The sequence below is a fragment of the Felis catus genome, chromosome D4 (genome assembly GCF_018350175.1).
Source record: "Felis catus isolate Fca126 chromosome D4, F.catus_Fca126_mat1.0, whole genome shotgun sequence".
NCBI classification, from domain to species: Eukaryota; Metazoa; Chordata; class Mammalia; order Carnivora; family Felidae; genus Felis; species Felis catus.
Genome location: NC_058380.1, coordinates 73,431,182 through 73,458,685, shown reverse-complemented (window position 1 = coordinate 73,458,685; position 27,504 = coordinate 73,431,182). Strand labels below are relative to the sequence as shown.

The 27,504-nt window shown below is 45.9% G+C and overlaps 1 protein-coding gene across 4 annotated transcripts in view; it reads right to left on the bottom strand.

Moving 5' to 3' along the window:
• RGS3 (regulator of G protein signaling 3) overlaps positions 1–27,504 on the bottom strand; it is a 140,149-nt gene that overhangs the window by 112,077 nt on the left and 568 nt on the right. For 2 of the 4 annotated variants that reach the window (XM_019816366.3, XM_045043535.1), the window contains exon 2: positions 11,798–11,978. In XM_019816366.3, the coding sequence (XP_019671925.1) occupies positions 11,798–11,915 (118 nt within the window). In that variant the 5' untranslated portion in view covers positions 11,916–11,978. Of the gene's footprint in view, positions 1–10,101; positions 10,504–11,797; positions 11,979–27,504 lie in introns of those variants that run through there. The other 2 variants (XM_011288486.4, XM_019816367.3) reach the window with 2 other exon arrangements.

Here is a 27,504-nt window from a genome sequence, read left to right as displayed (position 1 = left end):
GGACAGGCCTGGAGCAAAGTCTGACTCGGACATCAGAGGAGTCTATGCAGCTGCCCTTCCAGATCTTGCCGTGCAGGTCTCCTCGGGGAGGATCAGCACGCTCTGTACCCTGTTACAGCACAGAAACCAAGCCCAGCAGACCAGGCTCAGACCCTCAGCACAGGACACACCCTCCCCTAACCTATCCTTGGGCTCACAGAGAAGGGCAAAATCAAGAACGAGACCCCCCCCTTCCCGCCACATGGCCATGCCTGTCCCCTCTGCTTCTCCCATTCCATCAAATGATTGTGCCTCAAGGGCCCTGAAGTCATCTTACCCAGCCTCCTCAATTGGAAGCCAGAACGGTCATGCCTACCTATGGAAGGTGACTTTGCCCTGGGCCCAGAGTAACCAGAGTAAGGCAGGCCGGAACGGGAGACCAGAATCCTGCCCCAACTCTAGTACTCTTGCCTGTATACCAAGTGGGTCTTCTGGAGCCACCAGTGTGCCCCACTGCATCTGTGCAGTGCAACCCTGGGATTCAGGAGCAGAGAGAGACATCAGGCACAGGACAAGGTGCCACAGCTTTGCTGGAGAGGCCAAGAGGAAGCCAAAAAGGAGGGCAGGCTCAAAGAAACATCCCCAAGTCTAAAGAAATAAACCACTGAGGGTGGGTGGGGGGTGGGGTGCCTGGGTGGCTCAGTCAGTTAAGCGTCCAACCAGATCTCATGGTTCATGGGTTTGAGCCCCACGTCAGGCTCTGTGCTGACAGCTCAGAGCCTGGAGCCTGCTTTGGATTCTGTGTCTCCCTCTCTCTCTGCCCCTCCCCCATTCGTGCCCTGTATCTCTCTCCCTCTCTCTCTCTCAAAAATAAACGTTAAAAAAATTTAAAAAGAGGGGAAAAATAAAGAAACCACTGGGTAAAGGGGAATTCAAGGGGCTCCTGGGTGGCTCAGTTAGTTAACTAAAGTTGGCCCAACTCTTAGTTTCGGCTCGGGGCATGATCTCCCAGTTTGTGGGTTTGAGCCCCGTGTCCAGTTCGGTGCTGACAGCATGGAGCCTTCTTGGGATTCTCTCTCTACCCCTTCCCTGCTCACATTTTCTCACTCTCTCTCTCAAAATAAATAAATAAACATTTTTATAAAGGGCGAGGGAGGGGGGGAAGCCAGGCTGAATCCCTGGGTATCTGCCTATCTAGGTAACCAAGCCTTTCACCGGCCCCTCAAATCTCTGATCTTATCAATATACCCACTTTCCCCCCCCGGGATCAGGGAGTGGCCTGTGACAGTGCCTGGGAATGTTCAGGCTGAAGGGCCTGAAACCATCCTTATTGGGGTGTTCAGAGGCCCTGGAGATGGCACGCCCCCAATTTCCATGGGCTGGTGTTGGGGACCAACTCTGCAAAGGGTGGGGCTGAGAGGCTGCAGAAAAGCACGGAGCCAGGGCCCAGAGACAAAGGAAGAGCAGACAAGGCCACACGTGACAGGAAAAACACTAGGTAACAGTGAGCTTCGGAAGGCACAGAGAAGGTACAGGTTCTGCTGGCCCAGGACCCGGGGAGTTCGGACTCACCGGGCCCTGGGGAAAAAGGGGTATGGAAGCCAGCTACAGAAATTCAATCTGGCAAACCTCACTCTGTCGAGGACCACAGGAAGATGAACTCTGACTCTCAGAACACAGTCAGGGGAGAGACATACTCAAAACACAAAGCAAGAAGACGGGGCGGCACACCACTGCTGGACTCAGGGAGCAGCAGGAACGTGTGCTAGAGGGAGCTCATGGCACCCTGGGGTCTGCAGAGAACATCGACGAGGGGCTTGGCCGGCTAACGTGAAGCAGCGGTCATCCAAACCCCAGTTCACCTCCAAAGCAATTCCCCATTTATGAGCTGTCATGTGTCGAAAGCCACAGTAAAGGGGATGACATCAGGGAAAAAACGCACAAAGAAGGTTGGGTCTACATGGAGCCTAGCCAGCCGCCAGCACTCCATTTGTGGGGACAAGGCTGCACCCCAAGCTGTGTGTACAGGAGAGCGGGAGGCAGCCAACCCTCTCTCTGTGATCCTGGGCTGTGTGACCCACACGGCAGCCTGACGGAGGCTCAGAGAGGGTTACACACGTTTACGCATTTCACTTTCTGCCCCCTAAAGGAGAAATGATAGGCTGCAGGGGTGACGGGGAAATGGGAGCCATCCAGTCTGGGCATGCAGCCCTGTGGAGCATTTCAAGTGTCTGTTCTTTTGAAGAGGGAGAATCTTGAGTTCCATTCAGAGAAATGGTCTGGCTTCGGCTGGTGCCTGCTGGCAGAAGGAGGCCTGCAGGGCAAAAGGGGGCAGGGGGCGGCGGTGGCATAAAGATGATGATGGGCCAATCCAACCCCTCTCCTCTGACTCTCCACTTCCTGTGAGACCCGACATTAACTTGGTTTCCCCAGCTGTTTTTCCTTCCAGGAATAAATGGCTCTGGCCAGCACACGTCGGCTAACATCTTCACAGCAACACCTCTGAGCAGCCCCTGAGCAAAAACCACCCAGCAACGCCATTCCCAAAGTCTTGACTCACAGAAACGGGAGGTAATAAATATTTGGGTTTTTTAAGCAATAGATATTGGGGTACTTTGTTGTGAAGCAATAGGTAATTTATATATACCCAGATTGCCTCCAGTTAGGTAACAAACCTGATCTCAATTCTGAGGCCATTTTTCAATTTAAAAAATTGTTAAGAGGGGCATCTGGGTGGCCCAGTCAGTTGCGCATCTGATTTTGGCTCAGGGCATGATCTTACGTGATTCGTGAGTTCGAGCCCTGTGTCGCGCTCACTGCTGTCAGCACAGAGCCCACTTCAGAGCCTCTGTTCTCCTCGCTCTCTGCCCATCCCCAGCTGTCACTCTTTCTCTCTCAAAAACAAATAAACATTTAAAAAATTTTTTTAATTAAAATTTTTTTAAGAAACTACAGTTCTAAGATAAATCAGCATATTATGACTGAGAAAACAAAAGTCCTTCCATTTCTGAGGTCCTTGGTTTTCTCAGTAAAGAGATAGATTCAAGCCATACTCATGACTCATTAAACTGCAAAATCTGGAATTGTCCCATGTTAACCCAAGCCCAGCCTATTCATGAAAATGATTCACCTGCAGAGCAAATGATTTTCTTTTATATACATTCGTGTACAATATCATACATAATATATAGAAAATTCACATTATTCTGCCTTTCACGATTTTCCTTTAGATTTTATTATAATGATTTTAATTCCAGCATTTCCAGTGTCACCACATTTTATGAATTTCTCCCCACCCTTATCTATTTCATATTACAGACTTTTTCTCTATAGTTAAATATGTCATTTTGTAATGACGAGCATCTGTTACATCCTTGCTGATGGCATTAAGCCACACGATGAAGTCAATAATTTATTTTCATTCTGTTTTACAGTTGTGTTCTTTTCTTTAATTAATTAATTTATTTTGAGGGGGGAGGGGCAGAGAGAGGGAGAGAGAGAATCCTAAGCAGGCTCCACACTGTCAGAGCAGAGCCCAATGTAGAGTTTGATCTCACGAACTATGAGATCATGACCTGAGCCAAAATCAAGAGTCGGACACTCAATTGACTGTGCCACTCAGGCGCCCCACAGTTGTATTCTTTTTTTTCACTATCAAAGTTTTCCAGCAGAACAAGCCTCATTTGGAAAACACAAGAGAGGAAGCCCAGAAGGAACCATGAGTAAAGCGCGGGTTTTGGAGTCAGTAAGACCCGGCTTGGATCCTGGTTCCACCACTGATGATCCTGAATCACTATATCTTCTGTTTCCTCATCTGTACAATGGAAAGAATAATAATAATTCGGCTCTCTGAGAGGGCTATTGTAAAACTGAGAACTAATGTATGAGAAGCACCTGGCAAACAGAAAGCACTCTCACTGATATGACAAAAGGAAAGATGGAGGGAAGGAAAAAAGGAAGGGAGGAAGGGAGGAAGGGAGGGAGGGTGGAAGGGAGGAAGGAGGGAGGGATGAAAGAAGGAAGGAAACAAGGAAGAGAGGAAGGGAAGAAGGAAGGAAGGAAGGAAGGAAGGAAGGAAGGAAGGAAGGAAGGAAGAAAAGGAAGGAAGGAGAGAAGAAAGGGAGAGAGGAAGGAAGAAAATGAGGGACGGAGGGGGAGGAGATGAAAAGAGTAAAAACGACTCAGAAAAATTAGAAAATACATTCAGGGGACTTCTATTTCTGGAATGACACACCCACTGAGGAAAAATCTAGAAAAGCTGGAGAAAATATTTAAAAGCAGCTTCTTGGAGACACAACAAGACAGAGAGGAACTACAGAGCAGACTCAGGGAGCATGGAGGTCCATGGAATGAAGTTTAATATTTGCCTGGACTAATTCTCTCCTTGGGGTGTTTTCAAATTCCAGAGAGATGACGGAAAGGCCAAGAGGCTGAGCAGAGTTTCTGTCTGCCTCACAGGGCAAGAGGAACAGGAGTTGGAGACTAGGGCCTGTTGAGAGTGGGGTCCTTCTGAGCCCTGACCTTTTGGGTCAGAACCCTAAAGGGTGGCTCCCCAGGAACAAATGAACCATGATGAGACAGTTCCTCAGGGCACTGAAGCTCAACTTCAAATAATCCCAACCCGTAACATTACGACTATCCCAGATTTCTAGTCACCTCAAGCACCTGGCAGAAGCAAATAGAGATCTTTTTGCAGGAAGATATCACCCTAGGTCTGCACTAAAAAGCAAGATAACAACTCTGTGCCTGCTATTTACAAGAGACATAGCACACTTAGAATGTAAAGAAACAGAAAGACCAGCGCCCTTGGGTGACTCAGTCAGTTGAGCGTCTGACTTCGGCTTTCATGGTTGGTGAGTCCAAGCCCTACATCTGGCTTGCTGCTGTCAGCATAGAGCCTGCCTTGGATCCTCTGTCTCACTCTGTCTCTGTCCCTCCCCAACTCGTGCTCTCAAAAATAAATACACATTTAAAAAAAAGAAACATAAAGACCAACAGAAATAAGGTGGAAAAAGATACACCAGGCAATTCACTGTTCAGCAGAAGAAAGCTGGGTAGTGATGTTAATGTCTGGAAAAGTAGACTTTATCTCCACTAGAAATAAAGAGTAGGCTTCTTAATAATTAAAGTTTCAGTTCATTACTAAGATAATAATTCTAAATGTGTATGCTCTTAATATTGTTTCAAAATATATAAAGAAAAAACTGACAACTATAATGACAGACAAATGTATAACCATAGCAGGAATTTTAACATACCTCTCTTGGTAACTGATAGAACAAACTGGGGGAAAAGATTAGCGAGGATGTTGAACATTTGAACAACAGGGCACCTGGGGGGCTGAGTCAGTTAAGCGTCCGACTTCAGCTTGGGTCATGATCTCACGGTTCGTGGGTTCGAGCCCCACATTGGGCTCTGTGCTGACAGCTAGGAGCCTGGAGCCTGCTTCAGATTCTGTGTCTCCCTCTCTCTCTTCCCCTCCCGCACTTTTGCTCTCTTTCCATCTCTCAAAAATAAATAAATGTTGAAAAAAATTAAAGAAGAATATTTGAAGAATATAATTAGCAAACCTGACCTAAACCCGACACATACAAAACTACTATGCCTAACTACTGCAGAGCTTTTCTTTTTCTTTTTTGATATTTATTTATTTTTGAGACAGAGATAGAGCATGAGCAGGGGAGGGGCAGAGAGAGAGGGAAACACAGAATCCGAAGCAGTTTCCAAGCACAGAATGTGATGTGGGGCTCAAACTCACGAATCACAAGATCATGACCTGAGCTGAAGTCGGACACTTAACTGACTGAGCCACCCAGGTGCTACACAAGTACACACAGAACATTTATAAAAACTGACTATATCCTGATCAAAGAACTAAAAAGACGCAGAGTATATTCTCAGACCAAAATGTAGAATAAAGAACAAGAGAGGCGCCTGAGTGGCTCAGTTGGCTAAGCGTCTGACTCTTGCTTTCAGCTCAGTTCATGATCCCAGGGTCATGGGATCAAGCCCTGCATTGGGCTCTGCACTGAGCATGGAGCCTGCTTGAGATTCTCTCTCTCTCTGTCCTTCTGCCCCTCTCCCCTGCTTACTATCTCTCTCTCAAATAAATAAATAAATAATAAAGCAAAAAAGAATAAAAATATTACCAGAAAATCCCCAGTATTACCAGAAAATCCCCAGCAAATTTAAAAAATATGCTTCCAAATAATCTAAGGACTTGAGAAAGTAGAACTATGAAAATTGGAAACTATTTTGAACTGAGTGACAAAGAAAAAAACTACATGTCAAACTGGATATCGGCAATCTTGACCCTCATGAAAGTTACACAGGTATTTGCTTTGTGATAATTCACTGAACTACACATTATTTGGAGGAATGTTTTTCTGTGTGTGTGTTATATTTCATAATACAATTAAAAAAAAAATAGGGGCGCCTCGGTGGCTCAGTCGGTTAAGCCCCCAACTTTGGCTCAGGTCATGATCTCATGGTTTGCAAGTCCGAGGTCCCCGCCAAGATCTGTGCTGACAGCCTGGAACCTGGAGCCTGCTTCCGATTCTGTGTCTCCCTCTCTCTCTGCCCCTCCCCCCTCGTGCTCTCCCTCTCTCTCTCTCTCTCTCAAAAATAAATACATATTTTAAAAAATTAAAAAATTAAATTAAATTACAAAATACAGCAGAGGGGTGCCTAGGTGGCTCAGTTGGTTGACAGTTGGACTCTTGATTTCAGCTCAGGTCATGATCCCAGGGTCATGGGATCAAGCCCCATGTCAGGCTCAGTGCTGAGCGTGGAGCCTGCTTGGGATTCTCAATCTCTCTCTGTCTCTCTCTTTCTCTCTCAAATAAATTCTTAATTTAAAAAATAGAACAGAATTGGAAAAGAGGAGGGGCGAGAAACTGAGAATTTCTGAACACTCCCAAGCAAAAGAACCCCAGATGACAGAACAGCCAGTAAATGCTGAGGACCCCGACCAGCAAAGGATGGGGTCCTGAGAAGTAGTTGGAGGAGCTTCCCAGCCAAGTCCAGGAACTGTGTGTGTCCCCGGCTCAGAGCAGCATGGGAAGCCAGGGGCAGCTGGCAGGGCCAGGTTGCAGCCTCCAGTTCAGGGCCTCACGCACACTGCCCAACACGCTGAGCAGCTAGCTGGCCTCTGTTCTACAGAAAATGCATTTGTCATCTCTGGAGGAGTTGGGTTCTAGGCCCAGTTTACATACACACTCCCCTCTCCTGAAGCCAGAACACCTCCTTAGAAGACAGTGTATGGTCAACTAATGTTACTCAAATATGCCTCTTATCGAGGGACAAGGCGCTGTACCCATGTGCATGTGCAGGCACACACACACACACACACACACACACACACACACACACAATACATAAACTTCGCCATGTACAATACAGTACTCTCCCTGGAAGGAATTTTGGTGAAACCAATTTATCTGTTTATAACTCCAGAGATCCCAGGGGGCGCCTGGGTGGCTCAGTCGGTTAAGCATCTGAATCTTGGTTTCAGCTGAGGTCATGGTCTCGTAGTTCATGAGGTTGAGCCCCACATCTGGCTCTGCAATGGCAGTGCAGAGCCTGCTTGGGATTTCTCTCTCCCTCTCTCTCCACCCCTCCCCAGCCTGTTCTCTCTCTTTCTCTCTCTCTCTCTCTCAAAATAAATCAATAAACATTTAAAAATTATAATTCCAGAGATCCTGGAAAATTAGCTCCCTTTGAATATTTGTGCTCAGCCAGCCATCGGGTAGGCAGAACCTTCATGTGGTTCTACCAGGGCAAAGCCCGCTGATGAAGACCAGGACTACCTGCCATGCTGGGAAAAGGCCAGTGAACCAAGGAAAACTTAGCAAAGACCTTCACGTTAAGAGAGTTCATGCTGGCTACCAAAACTGACTAAATCCACAGCTTCCAAACCTGGCTGATCATTAAAATACTTGTGTGCCTTCTTAAAATCACAGATTTTCAGGCTCCACCCTAGACCTATGAAGATCCTAGGAATCTGTGTTTTTAACAGACTCGCCAGGTGCTTCTGATAAGTGACCAGGTCTGGGAATCGCTGATACGAATCTTCATTCATGAGCAGACAAGCACAGATCACACCGTGCATGAAGAAAATCAGCCGCCTGAAAGAGGGGCAGTGTTTGTCAAGGAAACAGAATTTAAGCAGGAAACGGGAAAGAACTTTCCAGTGTCAACCTGTGTCCTCGGGGAGATGGGAGAGGAGACTGTGTACGTTAAGAGCAGGAGGCTCTCCACCCCACAAGGTTCCTGCCTGCTGCTGTACACTCAGGTCACAGTCACTGGTTCCAGTAGAAGCCTTCCCAGATAACCATCCGACCCAGCCCTGAGGCCACGGCTGGGCGGGGAGAGGAGGGGATCCACTCCCTGCTGGTCTGGACACTCCCCAACTTCCCAGATCTCTGTCAGGATGATTAATTCAATAGAAGACTATAGACTGATGGTAGGGAATAGTCACGCTGTACCAGTAAGGAAGAGAAATGGATTCTAAGACTGTACATACAATATGGTCTCAATTCTTTTAAAATTAAACACACCCCTACACACACTCACACACAAGTCTGGAAGGATATAAAACAAATTGGTAACCCACAAAGGTCTTTTCTAAGGAATCAGAGTACAGGGGATTTTTCACTTTGTTCTTTTCACTAAGTTTTCAGCAATGAAGCCATCTTACAGCAATAATAATGGGGGGGGGGGGAAGCAATGAAATATATATTTACTTTTAAATCAGCACACAGCTAAGATAATAGGGCCTCACGGCTCCGTGACACTTTCCTGACGACCCCAGCTCCACGAATTCAGGTCATCCCAGACACCTCCTTTGTCTGGTAGACTCCCACATCCCAGCAGGGTTCATGGGAATTGGGGGGATTAAATGAGATAAAGCCCTTGACACAAGGCTCGGCACATGGTAAGTGCTGGACAGATGGTGGCTATTTCATTACCCGCATTGTTCCTTCCACCCACCAGACCCGTAAATTCCAGGATGCCAGACCACAGGCCAGTTCTAGGGGTGAAGCCACTGCTTTTTTATCACTCCTTCTGCTCCTAGAGAAAAGGACAGTTTGTAAGGAACCCAGTGTGCTGGAGAGGTAAGCCTGAGAATAGGAGAGCCCCAGGAAGGGCCTGACTCCCGGAGTGTTCTGTCTATGAAACCTGGGCAAAGTCCAGTATGTTGCAGTAACTGCCCCAACCTTTATGAAAAAAACTGAAAAAATGCTGGACAAGCTGTCTCAGAAGGCTTGAACTCAGGTACCAACCAGTCTGGCTCACTGGGAGACCTTCCTCTCTCTGGATCTCAAGTCTCCACAGAGGAAATATCATCCAAATATCACCCACTCTCCACAGGGAGCTGCAGACCCAGCGAGGAAACGCAGAGCTGTGAAGGGCTGTGTTCCTGGGACAGGGCTGTCTTCTCTATTATGGCTACCTGAAAGGCTGGGTTTGCCCAGGCTGTGGGGGCACTGCTGCCCCGCTGTTATTTGGGGGAACCCAATCCTGCTATCTAGGGGTTTGGGGGCAGGGGCCTGCTGCCCATTGCTCTCTACCTCAAGCCCCCAGGGCAGCCCCGTGACCCTCCTGAGAGCCTGGTCACTCCTGAAGAAGAGAATTCTCCCCTACGTGCTGTGAGTCCGACATCCACTGGAGCTTCCAACGCGAGCCCACAAGGAGCCAAGGCCACCTGGGCTGACCTGGCACCTGTCCTGTCCCTGAGCCAAAGGAAAGAGGATGGAGGAGGCCTTGAGATATAGTAACAAGACCCTGATTTAACCCTGAACTGTTGGCTAGAGGGAATCTCCAGTGGAGCAAACCGGGTCTCTGAAAGATGAACTGAGGCGTGATGATTCCAGCCAAGTGAGGCACAGCCAGCCACACTTAACACCACTGGCCAGGCAGCAGGTGCTGCGCCCCGTGGCTCGCTCAGCCTGGGTCCGTGTGCCCTGAGCTCCTCCTGGGCACCCAAAGGAGGAAGGGGCCAGAGGAGGTACCCGCTGCTGCCAGCCTCACCTATCACGGGGCCGGGGGTGGGGACCTTTCCGGGCGCTGAGCGCAGGGAGAAGCAGCCCAGGCAGCCAGCCAGCCATCCCGGGCACTTACCAAAGGTGGTGAGGTAGAAGGACAAGTCCGGGTGGGCACGCCGGCTCCCGAGGGAGACGCGGTGCAGGGAGCGCTCCATGGCGTCCTGCTTCCGCCTGCCAGGAGCGCCCGTAACCCGAGGCGTCTGTGTTGCTCCCCAGTTACCGAGGCAGCAGGTTCACCCGCCCCCGCCCCGCGCCAGTGTCCCGGAGGCGGGAGCGGGAGGCCGGCTGCAGCGCGCGTTTGAATGGGCCGGCGCGCCGGGCCCTGATTGGCCCGCGCAGGTTTGAATGGGGAGGTTTCCACCTGACCGATCAGACGCCGGCCCCAGGAGAGGAGGCGCTGGCGCCCCAACAGCGAGGGCAGCGGCCACAGCGGCAGCCGGGTGGCCGTCCTCCCAGCTCCCCACCGCAGCCCTCCCCGAGGAGCCAACAGGACTGGGCGGCCACACCGGGGCTCCTGGCTCCAGGACCGCTCCAGGCTGGAAGTGCCAGCCCCATGTGAGGCCCGCGGCCGCTGGCGTGTCCACGCAGGCGGGCTTGGCCTGCTCACCCAGCTCCCCTAGGCCAGCAATTAGCCAGGTTTGTAACCTGCTTTGAAGCTCAGACCTGTAATCACCGGACCCAAGCAAGGGCAAAAGGAGCCTCCTCCCGGCCCAGTGCAGTGGTGTTTGGAAAAGTGTTCATGCTTCAAGCCGCCCCTTCCCAAACTCTGCCCTATCTGCCCCTTGACCCTCCTCTTGGATGAGAGCAGCCTGGCACAGGTCCAGACCAAAGCAGCTTGCTCCAGCCAGCCTCACAGCCACCCCCCCCCATTCCCACCCCCCATCTGCAGCCTGGTGCCCTGGAACTGGAGCACAGGCCCTCAGTAGCTAAGGGGACAGAAACGCACAGTATGCACAGAGGGTAGGCGCTTTCAATATCCAGAGCCAGGTACCAGGAGGCAGAGGGGGAAGGAAGGTCAGTCCCTGCACTGCTTTGTCAGCAAACATTCATGGAACACCTCCTGGGAATAGTTTCACACCAAGACATCTGCTCTGCAAATCTCTGACTGTTGCTGCTGTAGGAGGGAAAGCTGCTGGTGGTCTAAAAATGGGAGGTGTTGGAAGTTGCCAGATGGATATCTGTGGCTAGGGGATCTACTCAAGACAAGGTTGGAGGATGCAGGAGAGAAAGTGGGGAGAAGAGTTATATGTACTGAGTAACAGGCACGAGGGGCTGAGCTGGGCAATTTACACGCATCATCTCATTTCATCTTCACAGTGATCCTAGAAAGAAGCAGCTCCACTCAGCCAGAGATACATCTGAACCTCAGGCAGAGAGGGTAGGTGATTTGTCCAAGGTTGGCGGAGCTGAAATTTGAACCCAGGCCTGCCTGCCCAAAAGGCCATCCTCTTATCTGTTCTTTGGCCTCCATGCCTGCCCCATGGCCAACAGCAAGTGTAGACTGGAGACTTGCCTTCTTGAGGCAGGTAAGGAAACTTGAGGCCACAGGGCCAGCTGGCTACCAGCAGGGAGCAGAAACTAGAGAAGGAGCCCTGAAATCAGCAAACTAGTGGTCAAGTGCAAATGAGTCACGTAAAGGCCAGTGGATTGTTTGAAACCTGGCATTTTGTGAAGCCCTGCTCTGCCCTTGACCCAACCCCCGTGCCACGAGCGCTGCCCGTAGCAAGGGCAAGCCTACTCCCCTGGCCCCAGCCAATGGCAGATGGACTTACCTGCACCCTGGATTTGAGCATGCCTGATTCTCCTCCTGGCTGGGGTAGTCTGAGTCCAGGCATCCTTTCTGTGCAGAGTGGTATGCTGGCCCTGCCATTCCTTCCAGCCAGAGAACATGGGCAACCTCGGGCTCAAGCCACAGGACTCAGAAAGCACACTGAGGCTACAGGTGTTATAGACCTGCAGGAACAAGATGGGAGCATGAGTTAGGTATAACCTGAGATGCCGCCTGAGAGGGATGCTCTTTCCCAGTAGGAATTAGAAAGCATGGCGTTCTAGAGCCAGGGCAAAGGAAGGTCCACAGGGAAGAGGAGAGTGATGTGCCCAAGGTGAGAGTGGCCCTTTCGCAGCTCTACCAGGGACCACTGAGCAAAGCGCAGATGCACCCTCAGGAGGGTGGGACCCAGAAGAGCAGGACAGAGTTGCACTATCTGAATGTGGCCTGGGGGTAAAGACTGAAGCCCACACTGGCACTACAGGCGCACTCAGCAGCTAACCTGTTCAGTTGGGAAAACCTAATGCCATTCTGATCCTGATCTGACCCCTTGAGTGGCACCATCTCCACCACCTTAACCATCAACAGTAAGGCCCCTTAGTAGAACACTGGACGCGTCCTTCTCTTAAAGGGGGAGGTCACTCTTTTCTCAGGAGAGGGAGAACAGAAGTGAGTGGGAGCCTGGCCGGTGGCACCACAGGAGAAACTGGGCCTATTTACCCACACTACTGTCCAAAGGGGACATCAAGGGGGCGCCTGGGTGGCTCAGTCAGCTGAGCGTCCGACTTCGGCTCAGGTCATGATCTCACAGTCCATGGGTTTGGGCCCCATGTCAGGCTCTGTGCTGACAGCTCAGAGCCTGGAGCCTGCTTCAGAGTCTGTGTCTCTCTCTGCCTGCCCCTCTCCCACTCATGTTCTCTCTCTCTCTCTCTCTCTCTCACTCTTTCAAAAATAAGCAAACAATAAAAAAGGAGCGTGGGACATACATAAAGGGTTGTGGTTGTAGCCCTGCTCTCCCCAGGAAGGCAGGGGAAGTTTTCAGACCAAGCTTGTCTTTCTGGCATGCCCTGGGCCCTCTAGCGCCCCAGGCTGTGGGCCTCAGTATCTCTCTTACACCTCACATACCCCACACGTACACAAGCATACTCCAGACACTGTATACACATTGCACATACTCTACACACATACATATACATACCGTAACACTTCCCATGTACACACATACAAAAATACACCACATACACAAATTCATGTACACATACACACCACACACAAATACACACACTACATGCATACCTCACACATAGATACAATGCACCCTACGCACTACAGATGCATCCTTAGCACATACACAAACACAAACACACAGTATGTGCACACACACACTTAAATACACCATATTCACAAACTTAGATTGATTATAGGCATTTTTAAAGAGTGATTTTGTATCGAGAAGAATAAAGATCACTTGGGTTAGAGGGAAGGGACCAAAAGGATTTATTTGGGTACATTTTTACATTAGCTATCAAAGAATTGTAGTGCATTTGAGATATCATGTAGCCCAATATCCAAAACATTTTGAAAATAATAACAAAGGGGACTAGAACTACCAGATGTTAAATGAAATTATAATAAAGTAGTACCAGACAGAAGACAAGCAGGTCAATAGAAAAGAATAAAAAGTTCAATGATTTTATTTAGAAAACAAGAAAGATTTTTTAAATTAAAAAAAAAATTGTTTTAATGTTTCTTTTTGAGAGAGAGAGAAGGAGCATGAGTGAGGGAGGGGTAGAAAGAGAGGAAGACACAGAATCCAACGCAGGCCCCAGATTCTGAGCTGTCAGCACAGAGCCCGACACAGGGCTTAAACCCATGAACACTGAGATCATGACTTGAGCTTAAGTCAACGCTCAACTGAATGAGCCACCCAGGCGCCCCAAGCAAGAAAGATTTCTTTTTTTTTTAACTGAAGATTCATTTCAAAAAGTTAAAAGAGGAAGAAACTAATTTGGGTGAAAAAAATTTAATGTTTATTTATTTTGAGAAAGAGAGAGAGAGAAAGAGTATGTGTGACAGTGGGGGAGGGGAAGGGAGAGGGAGAGAGAGAATCCCAAGCAGGATCCGCACTCTCAACACAGAGCCCTACTCAGGGCTCAAACCCACAAACTGTGAGATCATGACCTGAGCTGAAATCAATAATCAGACACTGAACCTACTGAACCAACTAAGCCACCTAGGAACCCCTCAGATGGAAAATTTTTAAAGGAGCAATTAAGTTAAAGTTGAAATTTATTTTTTAAAAAAATAGAATTCAACAAGGGAACCAGAGCCTGATTCTTTGAAAAGACCAATAAATTAGAACTCAGGCAAAACAGGAAAAAACTACAAATCAACAAGTGTAGGAAAGAGAGAGACAGCCATGATACAAGATAAAGGATCAAGGTAATTCTTTAAATTATAAGAGAAAACCAATGCAACCTCATTCCATAATTTGAAAATCTAGGGGGGAAATGGGTGATTTTCTAGAAATTGTTAATTACTGAAATTGATATAAGAATTTGAAATTTTTAGTAGATAACTAACCATATATAAAATACAAAAGGAAATCAAAACTCTACCTGAAAAAATTATAGAAGACCCAGAGAGTTTTAGAGGTCAATTCTATAAGACCTTTGAAAAACAGTACCTATGTAATTTAACCTGTTTCAGAACTAGAAAAAAAACTGGAAGATTTGTCAGTGCCAGCTACAAAGTTAGACAAAGACAAAAACCAGCTAAATTTAGCAACAGAAAACTACAGACCAAAGGTCAAAGAGAAAAGAGTAGGGGCACCTGGCTGATTCAGTTGGTGGAGCGTGCGATTCTTGATCTCAGGGTTGTGAGTTCGAGCCCCACATTGAGTGTAGAGATTACTGAAAAATAAAATATTTTTTAAAAATAAGAGTAGAGGGGCGCCTGGGTGACTCAGTCGGTTAAGCGTCCGACTTCAGCTCAGGTGACGATCTCGCGGTCTGTGCGTTCGAGCCCCGCATCGGGCTCTGGGCTGATGGCTCAGAGCCTGGAGCCTGCTTCTGATTCTGTGTCTCCCTCTCTCTCTGCCCCTCCCCCGTTCATGCTCTGTCTCACTCTGTCTCAAAAATAAATAAAAATGTTTTAAAAAATAAAATAAAATAAGAGTAGAAATTGGTGAAATACAAAACATACATAGAGGCGCTCTATTAAAAATGTGACAAAACTGAGCCCATATTCTCCCAGTTTTGCCACATTCTGTTTTTTAAAGAAAAGCGAGAAATCTCAAATTTTTAATTTAGTATCTACCAATTTTTTAACATGGGCAATTCATTCAAAAAACTGTAAAATATGGGGTGCCTGGGTGGCTCAGTAGGTTAATTGACCTACTCTTGATTTCAACTCAGGTGATGATCTCACAGTTTGTGAGCTTGAGTCCCGCATTGGGCTCTGAACTGACAGGGAGGAGCCTACTTGGGATTCTCTCTCTCCCTCCCTCTCTCTCTCTGCCTCTTACCCTGCCTCATGGGTGCGTGTGCACTTTCTCATTCTTTTTCAAAATAAATAAATATTTTTTAAAAAGAAAAATTGTAAAATATTTTGTAGGCCAAATACAATATGTCTCTGTCCTATAACTAGTTTGAAATCTCTACTAGACCAATCTGATTTATGAATATAGACACAAAATTCCTAACTAAAATATTAGCAAATCAAAGCTGCCAGTATATTCATGATCAAATGGTATTTATTCTAGGAATGCAAAGATCGTTCAAATTTAATGAGCATGTTAGTTCAGAGGTTGGCAAACTATGCCTATAAGTGGACTAAGAATGGATTTTACACTTTAAAATGGTTGGAAAAAATTAGAAGCTTGTCTGTGGCCATAAACAATTTAAAATTTTTTAGTTAAAAAATGAATTTAGGGGCGCCTGGGTGGCTTGGTCGGTTAAGCGTCCGACTTCGGCTCAGGTCATGATCTCACGGTCCGTGGGTTCAAGCCCCGCCTCAGGCTCTGTGCTGACAGCTCAGAGCCTGGAGCCTGTTTCAGATTCTGTGTCTCCCTCTCTCTCTGCCCCTCCCCTGTTCATGCTCTGTCTCTGTCTCAAAAATAAATAAACATTAAAAATTTTTTTTAATGAACTTAAAATATTTATAAAATATATGGCAAATATGTATATATGAATCAAGAAGTCTTACAAATCAGTAAGAAAAATATATAAATGTACCAAGAAACATGAATAATCATTGCACCAGAGAGGCAGTGTAATTGACTAATGCATAAAATACTGGTAACCAGAGACAGAAAAATATCATCCGCCTCCAGGAAGTCCAAGCATTTCTACTGGTGAGGCAACTAAGGTTCAGCGTTGTTAACTGTATCAGGTTGCCAAAGCAGTAAATAAACAGTGGAGAAATCTGAATCCAGCCAACGAATCACTATAGAATGTCATCTTTCATACCAGTCGTCCTGCTCAGAAAGGCTAGGTTACAAACAAGGGGGCCAAGACTCCTATGGCTACTGACACATTAAAATTCAGTTCAACCAGGCACCTGGATGGCTCAGGCATTAAGCATCCGACTTCAGCTCAAGTCATGATCTCACTGTTCATGAGTTTGAGTCCCACATCGGGTGAGCTCGAGCCCCGCTTTGGGTGAACACAAGTCCCACTTCTCTCTCTCTCTCTCCCCCTTGCTCACTTACACCTTTTCTCGAAGCTAGAAAGAAAGAAAGAAAGAAAGAAAGAAAGAAAGAAAGAAAGAAAGAAAGAAAGAAAGAAAGAAAGAAAGAAAGAAAGAAAGAAAGAAAGAAAGAAAGAAAGACGTTTAAAAATATATTAACTAATTAAACTTAAAAAATAATTTAAAAATTCAATTCAGTAGCTAAGCACTACTTCATGCTGAGCCTTACACTGAGCGCTGGGGTTCTAGAAGTGAACGAGGTGGAGCATATGATCTAGTGGGAGGTTGGATGGGTGTGACAATAGAGGAACCGTCCTGTCAACCTGTGGCAAACAGACTAACGGCTCATTCGGTCTGGGGAGCTGGGCGGACTGAGATGGTAAAGGAAGTCAGAGAGGACTCTTCAAAGAAAGCGATCTGAAGGATGATTTAGCCAAGCAAAGGAAGTGAAGGTAGGGTTACAGGCAGAAGGAACAAAACAAGCAAAGGCCTGAAAAGGAGAGCAAATCGTCGTTCTTTGAGGAGCACAAGGATGGGAAGCGTGGAGGAGAACGTCGGAGTGCGGGCCTAGGAGTAATATGCAAGAAGGTAAACACACAGGGCTTCGCGTGTTATTAAAAAGGATCTTCATAGGTGGTTCCCCAGATGAAAATCAGAGCCTGATCCCCCACCCCAAGAAAAGCAGAAAGAGTGCTGGGTGAGCAGAAACTCTACATAGACACCACCCAGAGGAACTATCAAAAATGTACCTCCTGAAAGTTTTAGCATTTGTATTCCTGTAGAAAGGAAATGGGTTTGTTCCGCGTAAGAGCAGGCAGCCTCATCCCTGGAGATTGTGAAGACTGGGTTAAACCCAGCCTGAAAAAATTATAGGTCTCTAGACAGTTTTCATCTTTTTCTTTTAAACTTCAACCCATATTAGGAAATGCATATTTATAATGTGAATCCAATGACGTGCTGGAGCCAATTCATACAGGCCTGTGAGGGAAGATTCAATTTTCAGGATTTTGCAAGCTGATTGTTAAACAGAGCCATTACTAAAATTACATTATGTACGGGCACCTGGGTGGCTCAGTCGGTTAGGCATCCGACTCTTGATTTCAGCTGAGATCATGATCTCACAGCTCATGAGTTCAGGCCCCGCACAGGTTCAATGCTGTCAGCACAGAGCCCTCTTCGGAACCCTTCCTCCACTCGTGCTCTCTTTCTCTCAAAAATAAACATTAAAGAAAATTCTCAAAACTCATTCCTAGTTATTTTACCATATTTTATTGTTATCTATATGCTACTGTGCAACTCTCCCCAACTCTATGTGCAGTGACATCACACTGGTACCTTGAACCCAAACACGGTGGGAGTATTTGCACTAAAGAGATTAACAAGTGTTACAAATAAGGGTTTTTTTTAATTTTTAATTTTTAAAAAAAAATTTTTTTTAATGTTTATTTATTTTTGAGAGAGACACACAGAGTGTGATCAGAGTAGGAGCAGAGAGAGAGAGGGAGACACAGAATCCGAAGCGGACTCTGTGCTGTCAGCACAGAGCCCTACACGGGGCTCAAACTCACAAACCGCGAGATCATGACTTGAGCGGAAGTTGGACACTCAGCTGAGCCACCTAGGTGCCCCAATTTTTAAATACATAATTTATTGTCAAGTTAGCTAACATACAATGTATACAGTGTACTCTTGGTTTCAGGGATAGATTCCCATGATTCATCAATTGCATACAGCACCCAGTGCTCATCCCAACAAGTGCCCTCCTCAATGCCCATCACCCATTTTCCCCTCTCCCCCGCACCCCGCACCACCATCAACCCTCAGTTTGTTTTGAGTATTTAAGAGTCTCTTATGGATTGCCTCCCTCTCTGTTTGTAAGTATTTTTTTTCCTTCCCTTCCCCCGTGGTCTTCTGCTAAGTTTCTCAAATTCCACATGAGTGAAAACATATGATGTCTGTCTTTCTCTGACTGACTTATTTCACTCAGTATAATCAGCTCCAGTTCCATCCACATTGTTACAAATGGCAAGATTTCATTCTTTTTCATCTTCGAGTAGTATTCCTTGTATATACAAACCACATCTTCTTTATCCATTCATCAGTTGATGGACATTTAGGCTCTTTCCATAATTTGGCTATTGTTGATAGCGCTGCTATAAACATTGGGGTACATGTGCCCCTATAAATCAACACTCCTGTATGCTTTGGATAAATTCCTAGCAGTGCTATTGCTGGGTCGTAGGGTAATTCTATTTTTAATTTTATGAGGAACCTCCACACTGCTTTCCAGAGCGGCTGCACCAATTTGCATTCCCACCAACAGTGCAAGAGGGTTCCCATTTCTCCACATCCTCGCCAGCATCTATAGTTTCCTGATTTGTTCATTTTAGCCACTCTGACTCGTGTGAGGTGGTATCTCAGTGTGGTTCTGATTTGTATTTCAATTTTTTTTTATTTTTTTTTAATTCTTTTAAGTTTATTTTAAGAGAGAGAGTGAGTGGGGGAGGAGCAGAAAAAGATAGAGAGACAGAGAATCCCAAGCACTGGCAGTGCAGAGCCCAATGCAGGGCTTGAACTCACAAACCATGAGATCATGACCTGAGCCAAAGTTGGATGCTTAACCCACTGAGCCACCCAGGTGCCCCACAAATAAGGGCTTTATTTGGTTTGTTGATTATGCAGATTAGGATGTAACTCTATTTGTCAAAACACCATTTAATTGAAACTGTAGGTTGACTATGGATATAAGAGTTAGGAAAAAATCAATGGACACATCCTGCGAGAATCAATTCACTATATGGGATTCACAATAAAGAATCTTTGTATATGTTAACCAAAAAAAAGAAAAAAAAGAAAAAAATGGAGCTGGGGCTTTGTCCTAAGAGCACAGGCCAGTCATCAAAAGATTTTAAGCAAAATTAAAAAAAAAAAGACTTTAGTTCTTATTTTAAAAAGATCACTCTGGCCAGAGTTGGAAAAAAAAATGGATGGGGGAGAGGACTGGCACGAGGGTTGGGAACAGAAAGTAGTGTTAGGTGAAGTATTTTCTAGGAGCCCAGACAGAAGATGATAGTGGCTAGAAGGGATGGAAACAAGTAGAATCAATAGGACTTGGTGATTGATTGGAAGATAAAATGCAAAAAAAGAATCCTGACATAGGCAATTTGATGTTTAGACGTGCCCTTTACAGGGGCGCCTGGCTGGCTCAGTCAGTAGAGCATGCGACTCTTGATCTTGAACTCGTGAGTTCAGGCCCCATGTTGGGTGTGGAGATTACTAAAAATAAATAAATAAATAAACTTTAAAAAGAAGAATAAGGGCCCTTTACAGAGATGGAGAACATGAGAGGAAGGGCCGAACTGAGACTGAGTAACCCATGTGCTATCCAAGCGGAGATGTCAAGTGAACAGCTGAAGATACCGGACAATAAGCTCAGGAAAAATATTTAGGCCAGAAATACAGACGTAGAAATTCCCAGTAAAGCCATGGACATGGATAAGAGATCCCAAGGAGCATGTTAAATGTGAGAGGAAGGCTCAGGAAAGAACCAAGGAGAGTAGCAACTGAAAAGACAGGCAGAGGAAGAAAGGCAAGAGAGAGAGAAGGAAAGCCAGGGAGCATATTAAGAAGGAAATACTTGTGAACAATTGCAAATACTGCTGAGAAGTCAAGTAGGTTAATAACTGAGAAGTGTCCATTGGATTTAGCAACAAGGCAGTCATTGTTGACCTTCCATCCCAGAATAAAATGCCGGGAGGCAACAGCTCCACATGAATGAAAACGTACCAAGTTCACTCTAAAAGGAAAAATACCCTGGGCTCGAAGCCAGAGAATATTCTTGGGTCAGGTTTTTTTCTTGTCATAAATTTAACCAGCTGGAATTCTTTGTAAACTGGTATTTTATTCACCCTTGAAATACAGGATTTGCTTTTTTAAAGTATGTCTGTAATTCTTCTTCAAGGTAGAACCCAGTATCTTTGGGTTAGTGGTTCTCTACAGGAGCAGATGCTGGTGGCTGGAAGTACCACCAAGAAACTTAAACTTGCCTCGGATGGAGAAGCCTTTGGTGATCTAAATACACAAACAGGGTCTAACTGGGAACCAAGTAAAAAACACAAGATTCCAAGTGAGCCAAGAGGTGTTGTTCCAAAGTAGAAGAGACCAGGATATGAAAGCAATCTGGCTGTGGCATCTGTCACCCCACTGATGACCAGCATTGATTCAGTTTGTCTGGCTAGGTGAGTATCCTCCTCCTCCCTAACTGCTCCATGTGCCATGTGCATTCCTCCCAAAGTTGCAGGCTTGGTCAAAGTGGATGACCTTCCCCAATAGAGGAGGACTGTTATTTGGTCAAGGGTATATGAGTGCTCCCCTGCTAGAACCTCCGAACGAGCTTTGAAAATACAAGAGACCAAAGCCCTCACCACCAGAGGATTGTGAAACAGCAGACTAAGTCCAAAAGCCAGAGACTTGACAAAAGCCAGAGGGGAAAAGCAGAGTCCCCAGTCTCTCCTAGAATGGCTCAGTGTCCTTATAGTTATGTTGGAAGCCCTTTTCCTAGCCTGACAGTGAGCAACTTGGCATGGCACAGTCAAGGGTTCCAGAAGCCCTCAAAAAGTCTTCTGCACTTAAATAATATAAGCTTCTGCCTCCAGCGAAGGTGGAGGGATTGGAGGACATCTTGGGACTGAAACAAATAAAAGGCTGGACAAAAAAAATATGTAACAATGATGTTCAACATATTAGTGGGGATCCTGGGTGGCTCAGTCGGTTGAGTGTCCCACTCTTCATTTCAGTTCAGGTCATGATCTCATGATTTGTGAGATCGAGCCCCGCATCCAGCTCTACATTGTCAGCGCAGGGCCAGCTTGTGATTCTGTCTCCCTGTCTCTCTGCCTCTCCCTACCCCGCCCCAAATAAATAAATAAACATTTTTTAAAAATTCTCTCTCTCCCTCTGTCCCTCTCCCCACTCACACTTTCTCCCTCTGTGCAAAATAAAAAATAAAATAAAATAAAAAAGATATTAGACCTCAAGCAACAAGACAGTGATCTCTGAGAAACAGAAAACCAACAAGATGAGCCCTACGATTGCCCCAGCTTATTGCCCAGAAAGATTTTCTAAAAGGGACAGGGAATATAGGCCGATTCCATATCCATGAGTTGAAGAATTCAGGAGGCCAGGGCAGCTAGAGTTCATCGGACAGAGTGTCAGAGAGGGAAGAGCTGCACAGGAGAGACCCCTAGGGATCTGTACAGCATCTCTCTCCAAACCTTCGTATAAGCGCCTATAAGCTCACAGGTATGAGGAAAGTACCCAAAGCTAAGGGAAAAGGGTAAAGTACCCCAAGGGAAAGAACCACTCAAAAGATTAGAGGAAACAGTTTTGAATCTTATACAGGGCCAGGAATAGTTCTTATTCTCATCAGCCAGACTGGTAGGGAAGACCTCCTAATTCCTGGGGGCACTGGGGTAAGGGGTAGGGACTCAGAAGGGTTTGCCTTAGTTGTGGGGAGTGATCAGCCCTGGACTAAATGACACTCTGGTCCTATCCAAAAGTCAGACCCCAAAGGATTGAAAGCTTGAGCAACTTAACAAGCTCAAGAATATTTAGAGGAATGCAAAAAATACACAACAATCAACAAGGTAAAATTCACAATGTCTGGCATCCAATAAAAAGTTACAAGGAGTGCAAAGAAGCAGGAAAATGTGATCCATAATAAGGAGAAAAATCAAGCAACAGAAACCAATCCAGGAATGACACAGATGTAGACAAGCACATTATAATGGTTATTACAGCTGTATTCTTATGTTCAAGGAGCACTTTAAAAGCATGTTGATATGTGGAAAAAATAAAAAACACCAAACTGAACATCTAAAGGTGAAAAATATAATGTCTGAGATGCAAAAATACACAGGATGGGGTTAACAGCAGATTAGACACTGTAAGAAGAAGAAAGATTAGTGAACCTGAAGATAGAAACCATTCAAAATAAAACATACAGAGAAAAAGGACCCCTCCAAAAAATAAACAAAAAGAGCATCAGTGAGCAGGACGACTACATACATAGTTGGATCCCTGAAGGAGGTAGGATCCAGAAATATATTTGAGGAAATCATGGGTGAAATTCTCCCAATGTTGATGAAAACTATAAACCCACAAATCCACGAAGCTCAATGAATCCCAAGTGAAAGAAATATGAAGAAACCTGTACCAACGCGCATCATGGCCAAATTGCCTAAAACCAGAAATAAAGTAAACATCTTAAAAGCAGCCAGAAAAAAAACGGATTCCATACAGAAGAACAAAGATGACATTAGCCTTCTCATCAGAAATATGTACCATAAGACAGTGAAACATCTTCATCGAAGAAAAAAAAAAAATTGCCAACCTAAAATTCTTTATCCAGCAAAAATACCTTCCCAAAAGGAAGGTGAAAATAGAGATCTTTTTGGACTTCCAAAAGCTGAATGAATTCATCGTGGACACCACCTGCACCACAAGACATGTTCAAATCTCTGGGCAGCAGGAAAATGATACTCTCGAAGTCTTGATCCACACAAAGGACTAGCGGTAACTAGTCCTCTAGGACTAGACACGGTAAACTACGTGGGTATATACGTGGTATATACGTATATACGTGGGTATATACGTTTCTTACTATTTTAATCTCTCTAATAGAACAACAAGGTGGCTCAGTCGGTTAAGCATCTGACTTCGGCTCAGGTCGTGATCTCATGGTTCACGAGTTTGAGCCCCGCATTGGGCCCTGTGCTGACAGCTCGGAGCCTGGAGCCTGCTTCAGATTCTGTATCTCCCTCTCTCTCTGCCCCTTCCCCAACTTGTGCTCGCTCTCTCTCTCAAAAAATAATAAACATTTAAAAAAAATTTTTTTAATAAAATAAAAAAAGAAAAGAACAATATAACTAGGATAAGGAACCATTGACTTAAAAACATCATCCTGGAATAAATTGTTATATGTTGCCTTGTCTAGATTCTGACAAAGTAATTGCAAGAAGCAAACTCCAGGAAAGCAATTAGCAAGTTAGCGCTGGCAGTCCTGTGGGAGTGTGGATCCTACGTATGGAAGAGGATAATTTAGATGTGTTTAGTATAAAGTACAGCAGGCACAGCTGAGAGATGTGGCTTGGCTCACCTGCACTCAAGCCGGACTATGAAGCTTATGGAGGACAAAGCCTACCTCTGGATCAGCGTACTGTCAGGGGAAGAAATATAGGGACAGGGGTCATGGCATCCAGAGCTCCCAAAGGTCCTCCAGGGAAATTTCACTGGGAGCTAGGGAATACATCTAGGTTGGTTTGACTGGAGCTGTAACTGAGAGAGGTGGCGTGTATTCCCGTTGCTTCCAGACCCTCACCAATCACTCCTGGGCCCCTTTGACTGTCCCCACTGCTCTACTGAAACTGTTAACTCAGAGGTCACCACTGACTTCCTAATTATGAAAATCAGGTGCCCATTCTCAGCCCTCATCCACCTTGCCATAGTTTTCCTCTTGTTTCTCTGATAATTCCTCTGTTTTGTGGCTCTTCCTGTCTTCTCGTAAGGTATGTTCCCCAGCCATGCCCTTCTGTCCCCTTCCTGCCCCAATACCCTGTCCCTCCAAGATCTCCACTCTGGCTGCTGCTCTGTGTTGTTCTGATGAAGGCCCAGATCTCTCTCCAACCCCAGGCTCAGGGCCACCTCTGCTTTGACACACTTACCAACAATCTTTCTCTCTGCACTGGCTCTCTCCCTGGTTGCTCACCTAGACCAGCCCTAACTGTCTGCTTCCATATCTTTCTACCAAACTAGACTGTGAGCACCTCTAATGCAGTGACAGAGGTGTGTCTTCTTAGTAGCTGCCTACTTCCCACCTTAGCATCTGGCACACATTTGAAAAAGTCAAGTCTTGCCAGGAAATTCAGATCTAAAATCAGCATACAAGGCATAAATTGTGAATAGCCAAATTACCTTCAAATAAGCCCTTAGTCACCCAGAAAATACCCATGGCATTGTAAATTAAAAGGGGAACAGCAAATTTGCTTCTCCCATCTTGCACTCCCTCTGAGCTGTATTTTCATGGAGTGACAGAGCTGGAACAGCCCCCACCAGCTGCATTGTACTCCCCTGTCACTCCTGCCCACTTGTGCTTCATTCTTTGGCTCTGTACATTGATTGAACTTCCATAAGTGAGAAACCACACAAAACCATAACTCCACTGTAAAGGCTTGAGGGAGGAATCTCTTCCTCTCTCCTTCAACTGGTTTCTCCTTCTGGCCTCCCAGTTTCCGATCATGACAGCATCTCACTGAATCGGGCTGAAAACTCTTTGGCTCCTGCCTCTCCCCTTACTCTTTCTTTCCAGTTTCCAGGTTCTTGTTAATTTTTCCTTTGCACCATGCCCCTCTGTCTCCATTCTGTTGCCACCCACATAATCCAGGCCCTGATCACCTCCCATCTTGACTCCTATGACAGCCTCCTAACTGATCTTTCTGGGCTTGCTGGTCTCCCTCCAATTCATGTTTTCCTGCCATCAGATTAACAATTTCTAAAGCACTTCCTTAGTCCTATCTCTCCCTTGGTCAAAAGCCATCGATGGCTCCCCATTGGCTATCAAATAGAACCCACTGCCTCCAGCCCGCCATCCAAGGCCCTGAACAATGGGGACACAAGCTGTCTCTGACCCCACCTTCCACCCTTTCCAGATGGGAATATGGCAGTACTTGCTTATGTCCCAAACTTCTTTCACCTGCATCGCTTCCCTCCACCAAAAGGCCACCTCCACAAACATCTCCACCTGCCAAAACCTAATAGCTTCAGATAGGAGCATCCAAAGGGCCCCTCTTTCTTCACACTCTGTACCACTCAGCTCACACTGCTACATTACATGTACCCCAAAGAAAAGGAGAGATGTCATATCTGCTTCTTATTCATTCGCCCATTCAGCATACATTACTGAGCAGTTATGATGTGCCAGGCACTCATCTAGGTACTGATGCTATACAGTGAAGACAGATACGACTCGCAGAACTCATAGTCTGGCTGTGGACGGTGGCAAGAGACAAGCCACGAACTCCACAGAGGCCGGGAGAGGGAAAATGAAAGAGGAGAACGTCACCCCGACAGCGGTCAGAAAAAGCTTCCCAAAATAATAACATGCAAGCTGAGATCTAAAGGATGAGTAGAAACTAGGCAGAGAAGAGAAGAATTGTCCAGGTTGAAGGAAAAGTACAGAAAAAAGCAAATTTTTTTAAAGCCTGAAGGCAAGAGAAGACAAGACTCACTACAACCAAAAGGAAAAAATCATAGAGCTTCGGGGGGAGAAGGAGGGAACTGGGCCTGAGGAGACAAGCAGGGCGCACCCGGGCCATAAGCCTACCTTGTAAGGTTTGTAAGACCAGCAAAAGGGGTTGGGTTTGATCCCGAGGCCAAGGGAGAGTTTTAATTATTTTTGGAGATCCTTCCAAAACAGGGCCATCCTTAGAAGTAATATAGGCTCAAAAACAAACAAACAAACAAAACTGAATTTATTGGTTTCACCTTCTCTGAAGGCAAACTCTGGTCAAGAAAATTTTAGAAGAGCCTCAGATAATTTGTGGTATTTCTACTTATCAAATGCTGCCTCCCTGAGTCTTTGCCCAACTGAGAACCGTCAGGATCCTCAATAGCTCCCCCATTTCCCCCAAATCCTAGGCCTCTGGGCATGTTCCAGAATTTGTCACACACTTGAAATAGTTCTAACAATGACATTCTAAATTGTTCAAAGACAAATTCATTTGTGAGGGCATTTAAATTGGATCATATATTTCATTGGTAAATGTGGGTTTTTTTCTCCATTTACTCACAAGGAAATGTCTTTGACTGTGTAGACCCTGGCTTCAGAAAGAACCAGAGGCCTCCAGTCTTGGGAGAATATCGTTTCCATAATGTAATATCACCACCTAGTGGTTCCAAACAACTTCACCAAGTAATCCAGGAAAATTTCTAGCTACACACCTGGAAATAACTTCATCTCTCCAGAATTTTTTGTTTCTCTATCAAGATAATCTGTGGTCAGGGCACATGGGTGGCTCAGTAGGTTAAGCATCTGACTTCAGCTCAGGTCATGATCTCATGGTCCATGAGTTCGAGCCCCATGGGCTCTCTCCAGTCAGCACAGAGCCTACTTTGAATCCTGTCTCCCTCTCCCTGTCCCTCCCCTGCTTGTGCTCATGCGCTCCCTCACTCTCTTTCTCTGTCAAAAATAATTTTTTTTTGAGAGAGAGAGAGAGAGATAGAGAGAGCACGTGTGCATAAGCAGGGAAGGGGTAGAGAGAGAAGGGGACAGAGGATCTAAAGTGGGCTCTGTGTGCACAGCAGAGAGCCCGATGTGGGGCTCAAACTCACAAACCATGAGATCGTGACCTGAGCCGAAGCAGACACTTAACTGACTGAGCCACCCAGGTGCCCCAAAAATAAACAAAAAAAAATTTTTTTAACGTTTATTTATTTTTTGATAGAGACAGAGCATGAGTAGGAGAGGGACAGAGAGAGAGGGAGACCCAGAATCTGAAGCAGGCTCCAGGCTCTGAACTGACAGCACAGAGCCTGACGCGGGGCTCGAACTCACGGACCGTGAGATCATGACCTGAGCCGAAGTTGGATGCTTTAACCAACTGAGCCACCCAGGCGCCCCTAAACAAACATATTTTTAAAAAGAAAAAAAAAAAGATACTCTGTGGTCGGTTGTCTAACATACAGTAGGTATTCAATAATTGTTAAATAAATGTATAAACAGAAGGGCAAAATAATTTCCTACCCTGGTACCTTATGGCAGCTGAAAAGAGACAATTTAAGTCTTTCCGAGATTCCTCTGGATTCCAAAGGGCCTCTAATCATGCTTATCTAACAGCCAGAGGTATTTCTGTCTTTAATTTAGCAAACAATTCCTTTAGGCACATTTGAATAAACAGATTTTTTTAAAGGGTCACGGCTACCATGGATGAAACCTTGACCCGCTCCCATCAAAGGGAGCTTACTGTA